The sequence below is a fragment of the Drosophila subobscura genome, chromosome A (genome assembly GCF_008121235.1).
Source record: "Drosophila subobscura isolate 14011-0131.10 chromosome A, UCBerk_Dsub_1.0, whole genome shotgun sequence".
Classification (NCBI taxonomy): domain Eukaryota; kingdom Metazoa; phylum Arthropoda; class Insecta; order Diptera; family Drosophilidae; genus Drosophila; species Drosophila subobscura.
In genome coordinates this window covers 2,346,487-2,358,724 of record NC_048530.1, presented here as the reverse complement: position 1 = coordinate 2,358,724, position 12,238 = coordinate 2,346,487, and the positions used below count along the sequence as shown (strand labels likewise).

Here is a 12,238-nt window from a genome sequence, read left to right as displayed (position 1 = left end):
ACATGTACATATGTATGTAAATAAAAGAGCACGTTCCACCGTTTAATATTTATTGTTAAAAAAAAATTAGTTAACTAGTTAAAAACATTTTAAATTATAATTTAACAAGCCTACTATAAATTAAAATTTAATTTCAATAAAAAATTAAATATGTATGTATGTATGTACATATGTACGTACATACATACATATGTGCATACATACATATGTACATAAATCAAAGTTTAAATCAAAAATGTCCATCTCTTTTCCAATCGTGAATAAACGATACAATATTCAACCCAAATTCCATCAGAATTCATTCATTCCATATTTCGAAGACACAAAAATAAAGTTTCCTTTGCTTAATCCACAAGTAAAGAAATCTCTAGATAATGCATACAACATACATACATACATATGTACATACATACATATATCTTCAAAGACTTTTTCTCTTGTGCGTCGCGAGTCTGGGAGCAATCATCAGTTGGATAGAAGAGAGGGGAAATTGGCGCCTCCTTTCTTTTAGGTAAAAAGAGAGACGAGAAAACTGTTGTAAAGTCAGAGGCAGTAAAAAGTACGAATTCAGTTATGGTTATCCTCTTGTTTGTGGATCATGTCCGGGTGTTTTTCCATCCAAAAGAAAAGCGATTTGCATTAAACGTTTAGTTAAGGAAACAGCAGCAAAAAAAGGAGAAGCAGATGAAGCAAACAGAGATGAAGGCAAATCGATTAAAAGGCTTTTAAATCTCTCTTTCTCTTTCTCTGTGCACGTGACACCAACAGACGGCTCATGGCCCTACAACGGGGGAGTTCTGTGCAGTGCCGTGCTGCCTAGAGGGTTAACAGTAGGCAGATGTGGCAGAAAGGAAGGTAGACAGGCAGGCGGAGGCCATGGAGTTGGCAATCGAAGGGTGGCAAGGGTGAGTGGAGTGGAGTGGCTTGGCGTAGAGAGAGAAAGAGAGAGAAATGCGCCACATGGCAAAACGGGGCATAATTGAGCCGTCTAACAAGCCCAATGACCGATTAAGCCAGCATGTCGACTGACCCACGGACGGACGGAAGTTCTGTCCCGCAAATCGGGTGCGCCGACTTTGAGTTTGAGTTCCAGTTAATGTGGGGGTTAAGGTGAGGTCTCCAGAGTTCTCAAGGATTTAGTTCAAGTTCTACTTTCGGGTATTGAGGAATTACTTGAGGGACAGAGAGACTTTGCTAACTTTACTAAAACATCTATCGATAATTCCCTTGGCGGGAAATGTTCATATTCGTTTTGGAACCTTAATAACTTTGATTTAGTTCCAACAATTTAAAGTTAACGTTTAAGTTAAGGCTATGCCTCTTATTTATTTATCACGCATCATTGTAGAGACATTATGTCTCTTCCATTTCATTAGAGTGCCATCCATTAACTTATAACCTGTGCAACGAAAACCACTCTAAGTACTAAATACATACATATATCCCAGATATGTGGTCCTATTATCTAAAAATTTTCCCTACATATCCATAATCATTAATCGAACACGTATTGATTTTTTGGGGGAGTCGTCGATGTCGTTTTTGCCGCTGCCGCCTCTCTCTGCATTTGAACACGTCAACGCATTTTTTACGCTTATCTCCAGATCGTTGGGAAAAATATGTGTATAGAGCGGGGTATAGTACCTGTACCTGTATCTGTATCTACAATTTATCTGCCGTTTGGAGCTTATCTTATCAGGGAGAAGCCAGCACCATAGACAGTGGTTGGGTGGTTCGGTGGGATGGCAACGAGCGAGCGAGCGGATGACGAACTTCAATTCAATTTCTTTTCAATTTCTTATTCCCCTATCGCCTACCACCGGTCCCGCCATCTCTCTCGCTCTCTCGCTCTCTCCCTCTCTTTATCTGTTCATTCCCCTACATTACCCCTTTCCTATTTCCTTTTCCCAACCTTTTTTTCCTCTCCTATTTCCCCTTCCTCCACCCCCCTCTTTGCCATCCTTTTCATACCCGGTACTCGAAGAGTAAATAGGGTATATTGTATTTGTGGGGAATAACGGTTGTATGTAGGAAACGTTTCCGACCCCATAAAGTATATATATTCTTGATCAGCATCAATAGACGAGTCGATAGAGCCATGTCTGTCTGTCCGTCTGTCCGTCTTGTTTGTCGGCTAGTTCTCAGAGACTATAAGAGCTAGAGCCACAAAATTTTGCATCCAGACTGCTATATGCTCACACTGTTACAAGTGTATTTCAAAAATGAGCCCCACACCCTTCCGCCCCAGCAAAAGGGCGAAAACCTTCCAAATCTACAAAGATTAAATATAAAAGAAAACTAAAAACGCCATTCCGTAGGGAATGACATTATCTATTAGATCACCAAATTGGGATCCGATTGGAGCATTATTATAGCCACAATGAAGAAATTAATTAGCAGTGGCCAAACCCACCCCGTCCCGCAGCTTATATTTGTTTTTTGCACATTCTCTCATTCACACTCTGCTTCGCGCATTGTGTGGCGTCTGCCCCTGCCGTTCCTCCGCCTTTGCCATAGCCGTGGCTAAACCCACCCCGTCCCGCAGCTTATATTTGTTTTTTGCACATTCTCTCATTCACACTCTGCTTCGCGCAGTGCCGCGTCGCTGCCTATGCCGCGAGTCTGCAGTGTGTGGGTCTAGGGAAGGGGAGCGAGAGAAAGGAGCGTGTTGGTGTGAGAAGTGTTTTAGATGTCAATTTGACAAAACACCGCTAAGGTGCAGATGTAGTACTGAGTGCCGGGTTGTGACGCGAAAGAAGCGTCTCACAAGTCCCTTCTCGTTTTTGATGAAATTTTCATACAAAAAGAGGCACCTTCAGTGGATAGATTTTGCTTCGGTTTTTGGGTGGGAAATCTGTTGGGGGTTCTCTTCCCTTTTGTTTAGGGGTTGGGGTTCCGTAATGATGAGCGACGGTGTCGTGTTTTCATTAAGCTTCAAGAAATTTAAATATGTCATAATAATAATAATATTAATACGTGTCTCTGTGTGTGTCTCTGCCCCCAAGGGGTGGCATTGAAAAGCGACGGGTGCTGGGGTTCGCATTGAAAGCGAGGGATGGTTTGTGGTGGTATGGAAAAGTGGGGGTTTTTCTTGGGTTGGCTTCAGAAATGCGCTTCTTTGGTGCCTTACAAAGGTGTGTGCCTTGTGTGTGTCATTGTCTTAGTCCTGTCCTCGTCCTTTGATCCTAATCACAGTCACAGCACAGCCAGGAGGACCAGATTTTTGGCATACTTCCCGCCATAATGCCCGCACCAACCATTCCTCCCTCTTGTGCGTTTCTCGAGAGTTTGCTTTGCATTTTGCGGCTTACTTGGAAAATGTTAATTTTCCTGCTAATGGGAGGGGGCAGTCAGAGGGGTATGTGTGGCTGCATGTTTAAGGGAAAATTACTTTTCCAAGCAGAGATTTTTTTGCACAGAGCCGCTAAAAAGACAATTTCTTTTCTTTAAACGAAAGCAACAATTTGTACCAGGAAATACTCAAAATGTTTTTCTCAATTTTCATTTTAACTAAATATAATTATGGTAAGCTTTTTCTGTTAATTGACGGGCAAAATGATACATTTTCAGCTAAATTAACTGAATTATAGAATTATTGTCCGCTTGATTATGAAAACCCCGAACAAAATGTATAATTTATTTCCTATCAAATAGTTGGTGGATTTGGAATCCACCACTAAAATGCTAGATTTATGATAATAGGAACAGCAAAAGTTTAATTTATCTGCGTTAGAAAACTGGTATTTGTTAAACCTTTTGGAGGTGACTCCCAAAAATTAAAAAAGGACCAGATTAAACATCTAAATTACTAAAAAATTAACAAATTGACAAGCAAGTCTTTTTGCAAATGGGGTGACCCCGACATCATACCAATATTAATATATGTAAATGATACTTACCAAATGCAGTACGGTATTCACAACCTCACGGTTGGTGACCTGCCCCACCTCGATGAGGCCGATGAGGACGGCGAACTTCAGATTGTCGGCGGTTGTCATTCTGACGATTTCGTCGGGCCGCTTGATCTCGCTGTACGGCGGACGCATGATGTCCGCCATTTTTGTCGATTTAAATTGATTCGATTTATCGTTTTGTGTGTTTTGATTGAATTTTAGTTATAGATTTTAATAATTTTCAATATTATTTCTAACGCATGGACAGCGCGTTGCGTATTATTGTTTTTGGTTTTTTTTTTAAATTTATGTTTATGTTAAGGTTTGGATATTTTTTTGTCGCATAGATTGAGTTATAAAATTAATGGATGGAATGCACACGAATGGATACACGGCACACACACACGAAGCACAGATATATAATACATATAATGCTATATATAGTATATATACCTTTATATAGGATATATATTTAAAAACAATTTACGATATATTGCCAGGCAATTGGAGGGGAGACGAAACAAAAATATTAGTTGCAATTTTTTTGTATTAAATTAAATATTATTTTCTTAGATTTATATTTTTTTTTTTGGCTGGATTTTTGTTGTTATTTTGATTTTGCAAAAAAAACTTCTCCAATTTATCAGGTTGCAGCACTTTGCGGCTGTCGCTGTCGTTGCTGCTGTTGCTTCCACTTCTTGGGGCACATATTGAGGAGGGAGCAGCACACACACACACTCCTCTTTCCGCAAGCCTTCAAGCACTTCTCTCACCGAATTCCCATTATTTTAACATTAATTTCTATGAACTTTTATATTTTTAATTGCACAACAGAGCGACAAAGTTTCGTATTTGTTTCAAATTCGTTTCGCCTGTGGTTGATTTTTTGTGGTGGTTGGTGGTGACACATACATACAAAAAAGGGAGAAAGAGAAAAAAGGTTTCATGAGTAAGAAATGCAAAAAATTTCGATCCAGGATATCGATCTATGGCGAATTTATTTGGGGGACACTGCCGCTGTGGCTTCCAGAGCTATGGGGCGGTCGGTGCAGGGTTATACAAGAATTTGCCTACATTTTATTCATTCAAGAAGCTTATCGATAACATTCGATTGTATGATTTTATGAATGCCAACGATTTAGAAAATTCTTCTAATGTACTTATATATTTTTCTGAGCTAACTATAATCGATAATAATATATTGCTTCTATTTAATTAACTGTCTTCATTCAAAAACATAAAAAGTATGTATGTCCTATCATTTGATAAAAAAAACGAGAAGGGACGTTTGAGACACTTCTTACGCGTCACAACTTTTATACCCGGCACTCAGTACTACATCTGCACCTTAGCGGTTACTTTTTCTTCTTCTGTCATCTACATCAACAACACTACTCACGCCAACACGCTACTTTAGCTCGCCGAGGCAGAGGCAGAGACGCGGCCGAGGCAGAGGCAGAGACGCGGCCGAGGCAAAGGCAGAGGCCACAAAATGCGCGAAGCAGAGTGTGAATGAGAGAATGTGTAAAAAACAAATATAAGCTGCGGGACGGAGTGGGTTTAGCCACTGCAAATTAATTTCTTCATTGTGGCCACAATAATGATCCAATCGGATCCGATTGTGGGGATGATCAGATGGTGATCTGATAGATATGGTCATTCCCTACGGAATGGCGTTTTTAATTTTCTTTTATCTTCAAAATTGTAGGTTTGGGAGGTTTTCGCCCTTTTGCGGGAGCGGAAGGGGGCGGGGCTAATTTTTGAAATACACTGGTTTAAGTGTGAGCATACAGCAGTCTGGAGCCAAAATTTGGTGGCTCTAGCTCTTATAGTCTCTGAGAACTAGCCGACAAACAAGACGGACGGACGGACAGAAGGACGGACGGACAGACAGACATGGCTCAATCGACTCGGCTATTGATGCTGATCAAGAATATATATACTTTATAGGGTCGGAAACGTTTCCTTCTGTGCGTTGCATACAACCGTTATTCGCACAAATACAATATACCCTATTTACTCTTCGAGTACCGGGTATAAAAACCATATGTACAGACTCTTAACTTTAAAAAAGTTATGCAGGTTTGACTGTAATAGCAACTATGAAACGCACTGTACGTGATTCGCTTTGTGAAATTAAAATGTAATGAATATTAAAGGAAATTCCTATTTTACATTCATTTTCATGTATTTTTCTTGGTTTTCATATTTGTCAGAGCCAGAAAGTAAAACATTCTAAATATTCGTTTGATCAGAGGCAGGATAGGGTTTTTAGGGGGGTAAATTTACTGAGGGGAAATACGTGTGCTCGATGGCGCATGTGAGGAGAGGTGAGGAGGGAGTCCCATTATTCATTCGGTTTTCATTCCTTGGGCCAAAGTGGAAAATTGTCTGGGGGAATTTATGTGCATTTATAATTTTTGCTGCTGTTACGCGTTTTTGTATCTCTTAGTGAACCGCACAGACTTTTTTGCCAAAACTTTTCTTCAGATCAGTAACCAAAGTAAAGAAATTTATGTATGTTTGTTTTATTCCCCCTGACACTGACTCATCTGTGGATCGATTTCGTTATGAAAGAGTAGTTCTTGGGCAAAAGGTTTTTCATGTGGCTCTCTTGCCGTCACGCACCGGCGATAAGGTAGGGCCATTGGCCTCAGGAAAAGCCTGGGAAAACCTTCGAGAGAAATGCTAAAAGCAAAACCAAATATAGAGAGGCACACACACACACACGAGAAATGTGTGATGGGAATTCTAATACATTTATTAACAAAACAAGAGCTCTATTTACTAAAGTCGTTGTAAAGAGCATAGGAAGTGTTTTTGGACACTTTGAAGAATATTTTTGTGTTAGAAAATCTGCACTTCATACAACAAGTTTTTCTTCTTTATGAAATTCATGAAAAAGGTGAAACAACAACTTTTTATTGATACAGAGAGTATAGAGAATATCAAAGTTTTCTTCGATGTGTTATTATATCAATTTGTTGTAACATATGTATGTATTTGTGTGAACATGTGAAAAGACCATGATTTATAAACTTGGGACATTTCTTTTCTAAGCTTTTCTCTGCTTCACTTTTCTTTTGCGTTGATAACGAGAAATTCTCTCAGGGGAAACACTCTTAAAAGCGGCAGTTTCTCTCTCGCGAAGATCGACTTATGTAATTGGCACTGTTGGGCTGTGCGGCTTGAGAGCGGCAGTGAATGCAATTCTCAATTCTCCAGCGCTACTACTTTTTCACAGTACACAAAACAAAAATAGCAAGTGGGAGAGAGAGAGAGACCAACAAAAACAGTAGGTGAACAACAAACAAAAACAGCAAAAAAAATAAATATACTCAGGTATATAAAAAAAAGAACACGACACTCGAAAAGATGGGAGAGAAAAAAAACCGGCGTGGCATACGTGTGTTACGCGGGGCAGCGACGGCAACGGCAACGTTGGCAGAAGCAGAAGCAGCACAATGTTGGTAACTCGCACTGCCAAGGTGTGTTAACATCAGGTGGAGGCACTCATTAAATATTTGTTTTGCAATTTACTATGTCCCTATCTCATTCTCTGTCTCGCCATTTGTTTTATTCACCGCGTGTCTGGCACGGAATTTAGAATAAAATGTTTGAGACTGAAAGGGTGCACCTTTAATTAACACACTTTGCACTGGCCGGTTCTCTTTTTGTTTCTGTTGGTTGTTACGTTTTCGATTTCGTTGGGTTTTTGCTAAGCAGAGACGTTACGAAAAATATCCAAGCAGACACGTAAAGAAAGATCCAAGCAGAGACGCAAAAAAAGAACCAAGTAGAGACATACAAAATCAAGTTGGAACATCGAATTTTCCGTCTAGCAGGTGTTTACAATTATTACGATTTTCCTCCGTTGAAAGTACGCGTTTTATCCGTTGCTGCCACTAGCTCGCGCTCTTACCACGTTTTATTTTTTTACCGCTAACCGCTATTGGCTAACCATTTAACAACCTGGCGCGCACTTTACTAATTGCACGTCAACAAATTCCAATTCGAATTTTTGTCGACGGCCAACAGTCGATGCCGCTGACGTCGCCGTCAGCAGAGACAGAGAGAGAGAGAGCGCTTTGGGTTTTTTGGAGCGCCTCTCCAGTTGGTAATGCTTGTTACGAAATACGAAATAAAGATGCAATTTAGATAGAGCGAGAAAATGATGATCGCGAAACGCTGAGAGAGAGCGAGGGAGCACAGTGCAGCTTCCTGTGTGATGGACACCCGACCCCTCTTCCAACACGTGCAGTTCTTTACCATAAGTCTCCCTCCGACAAATGCGTTCACCGACTTTATCTGTTTGCGCTCGCTCTCTTTCTGTCCTCTGTCCAATGTTTCCACTCTCCGTTTTATCTCACTCTTCTTTGTTTTTTTTATCTGTTTGCCCTATTCCTCTGACTGTTTTTCTTTTTTGTTCTGCTTTTTAGCTGAACTTTTTGTTTGTTGTATTTCTTGGCGGCAGCGAGAGAGCCGCTGCTCTGCTTTTGGTGGTTGCTTTTGCCGTTTTTGGATAGGTTTTAGTTGAATGCTGGTTCGCTTGCTGTGGAGGGGGGTAACCAGTTTCAGATCTATGTATGTTGAAGAGCGGGGGGTGGAGTCGAATAGTATTACTGGGAGAGCGTAACCTGCAATTGCAGCAGGGTGTTCGTTTGCTCGGTGTACTGTACGGTGTACGGTGGGGGTGTTCCACTGTAATTATGAATTGCAAGCACACACGGCTTTTCCTTTGTTTTGGCCCTCGCTCTCCCGCTCTCTGGCTTCCTTTCATCATCTCTGTTTCTCTCTCAGCTGCTTCCTTTCGAAAGTCACTCTCTCACTCTCTGTAAGTCACTCTCTCAGCCGGTTTCCTTCATCCCCTCGCTCCACAACACTCTCTGCTCATCATTTCATTCTACCTCTCTCCGCTCCCTTTCAACGAGCAAGGTTGGGCCTTCTTCATTTTTCCCCTGCCCTTTGAGTGCGAAAAATCAATGAATGTGTCGCCCAAAACACACACACACAGAGAGAGTGAGAGAGCAACCAAGAGAGCCACCAAGAGAGAATACATACTGTCCACGAGTTTGTTAGCGTATTATTCGGTCTCCCCGACCCCTCTTTTCAAGACAATCGTTCAACCATTTAGCACGTTCTGCGCTACGTGAGCGCTCTCTTTGTGGTACTCTCTCCTTCTCTCTCTGCTGCTTGGTTGCTCTCTTGTGCAACTTATTGCGGCTTTTTGTCAACCTGCTTCTTCTTATCTCTGCTGCTGCTACATCTTTCTCTCTCTCTCTCTCTCACCGTCACACTCTTGAATATTTGTTTTATCGCACTATTTTGTTGGATTTTCATCATTCCTATTAGAACAAACAAAATAGAAATCGACTGCTAATTGGTAAGAAAAACAATCCATGCTCCAAATGGCAGAAAAACCAAGAAGAATCCTAAAAAAAACGACGTCAACGTAAATGCACACGTAACACACAGAACAACAAAGAATGAGGTAGAAGCGAAGGACGCGGTGGGGGAGTGGGAAGAAGGACAAAAACCGGCTGTAATTAATATTTATGTTTGCTTTTGTTGTTGTTGTTGCCGTTCTAGACGCCAGTTTTGTGTGGATACTTTTAAACATTATTTTTTACCTAATTATTATTTGTTGTAAATGACTTTTGATTGTTGAAATATTTCGCACATTTAATTTGTGTTTTTGTAAATTATTGTTGACCTTTTTTTGAATAATTTGTTCTGCAGTTATTTGTGGTTGCTGAACACGCTGTTGTTGTTTGTTGTTGTTTTAAAACGAAACACCACACACACGAAAAAAATGTAACAAAAAAGACAACAAAATGCCGGCGTATTGTCGCTGTACGTGGTGCGTATCGGACGGGGGGGTGGTGGTAGTAGGCAGGCGATGGCCGGTCCGTCGAAGGACTGGCGGGCGGGGACTAACGAAGGAACGAAGGAATTGATTCATAAATAAACGGGAATAAGCGTTCCGTTCTCGTTCTCACGTAACAACAAGCACAACCATTTTCGTTTACGTTACGCCACGCAGCGCCTCTTGTCGCCAACCTCCGTCGCTGCGTCCGGTAGCCGTATTTATCGAATGTTGATATTTATCTACTTTTTTATTTTCTATATTTTAGCTGCTTTTATGTTGTTGCAAAAATATCAATATGGATATTTTTGTGTGGTATTTCAACGGACTTTTCTGAATTCAGAAAACAGCTCGACACTATGTTTTTGCCTTTTCCGCGGCACGTTCATTCATGTTCACGAGTTGGGGCGACATGTCCCATACATCTTTCATTCAATCTTACGAGTTTTGGGGCGGCAAGGCCGTTCGTTTAAATACGCCCGCCTTGGAATGTTGCTGGTCCCTGAAATATGTCCCTGGGCCACATGTGGCTGGAAAACATATTGCCTAACAAGTCCAAAAAAAAGGTTTGGACAAAGCGTAAGACATGCCAAAAATTTCAACTCATGGCAGAAAAAACCCACCCTCGTCCTTAATATACTATGAAGATATGAAAAAAGAGCGAGGAAGCTCATTTTAGCGTTCAGTGGAAGAGCATGGCAACTTAGCGCCCATGTTATGTTATTTTAGAAGCGACTTTTAATTTAGAAGTGACAAGGCGCCAAATTCAAGATTTGCTAATGCTTATTGCTTCTCTGGCCGAAATACTTTTCAATCAATTTCATAATTATTGAGGCTGAGCGGCATGGCCGTTTTTTCGAATATGACCGCCTTTCAAATGTTGCAGGTGCTGATAGGGTGCATACAAATGTCTAGATGTTGCTGAGAAAAAAATAAGGTATGGACCAAACATACCCTAAATGCTTAAGAATGTTCCCAAGGTGAGGTGAGCCGTTTTACCATTAACTTTCCTGTACATAACATTTCGCTCCTCAAGGGCTCTGTTACTCTCAACTTTCTCTCGCTCTGTTAACGCTTTTAACTTGGTTTTCTCTCACGCTGGTTGGGAGGGACATTTTAGCCCGCGCGTAGGACAGTTTTTCAAAAAACTGTTCGATGGAAAATGCTCCAGAACTACTCAAAAGCACTCGATTGCCGCAATTTTCTATTCCCCTGCAGAGTTCAGAGATGTTCATTAAATTTTGTTCGTCTTATTTTATTCGTTGACTACAGGACTTTTCATACACGGTACTCGAAGAGTAAATAGGGCTTTTGTGGGGAATAAATGTAACACATAGTAGGAACCGTTTCCGACCCCACAAAGTATACATACATATGTACATATGTATGTATAGATTCTTGATCAGCATCAATAGCCGAGTCGATATAGCCATGTCATTCTGTCCGTCCGCCTGTCCGACTGTCCGTCTGTCCGTCTTTCTGAGCGTCTAGTACCCACAGACCAAGTTATGCTCACACTGTTAAAAGTGTATTTCAAAATTTCGCCCCACCCTCTTCCACCGCAACAAAGGTCGAAAATCTGCTGTATCCACAATTTTGAAAATAAACGAAAACTAAAAATGCCATTCCGAAGGGAATGACCACATCTTTCAGATCACCGGTATCAGATTGGATCATTATTATAGCCAGAATGAAGAGATAAAGTTGAAGTGGCGAGCCTCACCCCGTCCAACAGTTTTTTTTATTTTTTGCACATATGTACTCTCTTACCACAGTCTGCTTCGTGTAGTGTGCGGCTCTAGGGGAGAGGGGACGCGCTTAAAGGGCGTGTTGGCGTGAGAAGTGATGTAGATGTAGATGACATATGTAGAAAAAATGTAAAATTTAAAATTTGAAAAAAAAATTACCAAGGTACAGATGTTCTACTGAGTATAGGGTATAAAAGTTGTGACGCGTAAGAAGCCTCGTAGAAGCCCTCCTCGTATTTTATTTCGGGAAAATACAAATCTTAAACCTCTCGTTTTCACCCCATGAATACCCATAGAGTAGAAGAGTGTCAAGTACGTGCGCTGCATTTTAAAGATAGTTTTCAGAAAAATGTGAATTAGCATAAGCAAAGATCAGCTAGAAATAAGCGGTTGAAAAGAAACAAAGTATTCTTCGATTGGCCAAAAAGATTCTCGTTAATATATTAATGCCAAAATTCACGACTGTTTAACTCGAACAAAATACAACTAAAAAATATAACTATTTAAAGGATTGGAGCGAGCTCGTCAAACGTATCTTCCAGTTCATGAATATCATCTGCTCCATCTTCTGAGGAGATTTCCTCCTCCTTATCCTCGAACTCCTCGTCGGACTCTTCGAACTCCTCCTGCTAATCCTCGAGCTCCTCGTCTTCCTGATCGTCCTCCTGCCCGCGCTCGTCCACGTTCTGCACCAGATGTGGCCCATCATTCCCATCATAGTCGTCTTGCCA

The 12,238-nt window shown here is 40.9% G+C and overlaps 1 protein-coding gene and 1 long non-coding RNA gene across 9 annotated transcripts in view; both read right to left on the bottom strand.

Moving 5' to 3' along the window:
• LOC117900589 (neurobeachin) overlaps nucleotides 1–4,439 on the bottom strand; it is a 185,220-nt gene extending 180,781 nt beyond the window's left edge. For 3 of the 8 annotated variants that reach the window (XM_034811059.1, XM_034811076.1, XM_034811100.1), the window contains exon 1: nucleotides 3,900–4,058. In XM_034811059.1, coding sequence (XP_034666950.1) covers nucleotides 3,900–4,058 — 159 coding nt within the window. Of the gene's footprint in view, nucleotides 1–3,899 lie in introns of all 8 variants that reach the window. The other 5 variants (XM_034811052.1, XM_034811123.1, XM_034811131.1 and 2 more) reach the window with 5 other exon arrangements.
• Nucleotides 4,440–6,105: 1,666 nt separating this feature from the next.
• On the bottom strand, nucleotides 6,106–11,784 carry LOC117900768. The gene is made up of 3 exons (XR_004649296.1): nucleotides 11,774–11,784; nucleotides 9,158–9,177; nucleotides 6,106–7,432 (listed from the first exon to the last, which is right to left on the bottom strand). It is a non-coding gene; the product is annotated as an uncharacterized LOC117900768 (long non-coding RNA).
• Nucleotides 11,785–12,238: the final 454 nt, after the last annotated feature.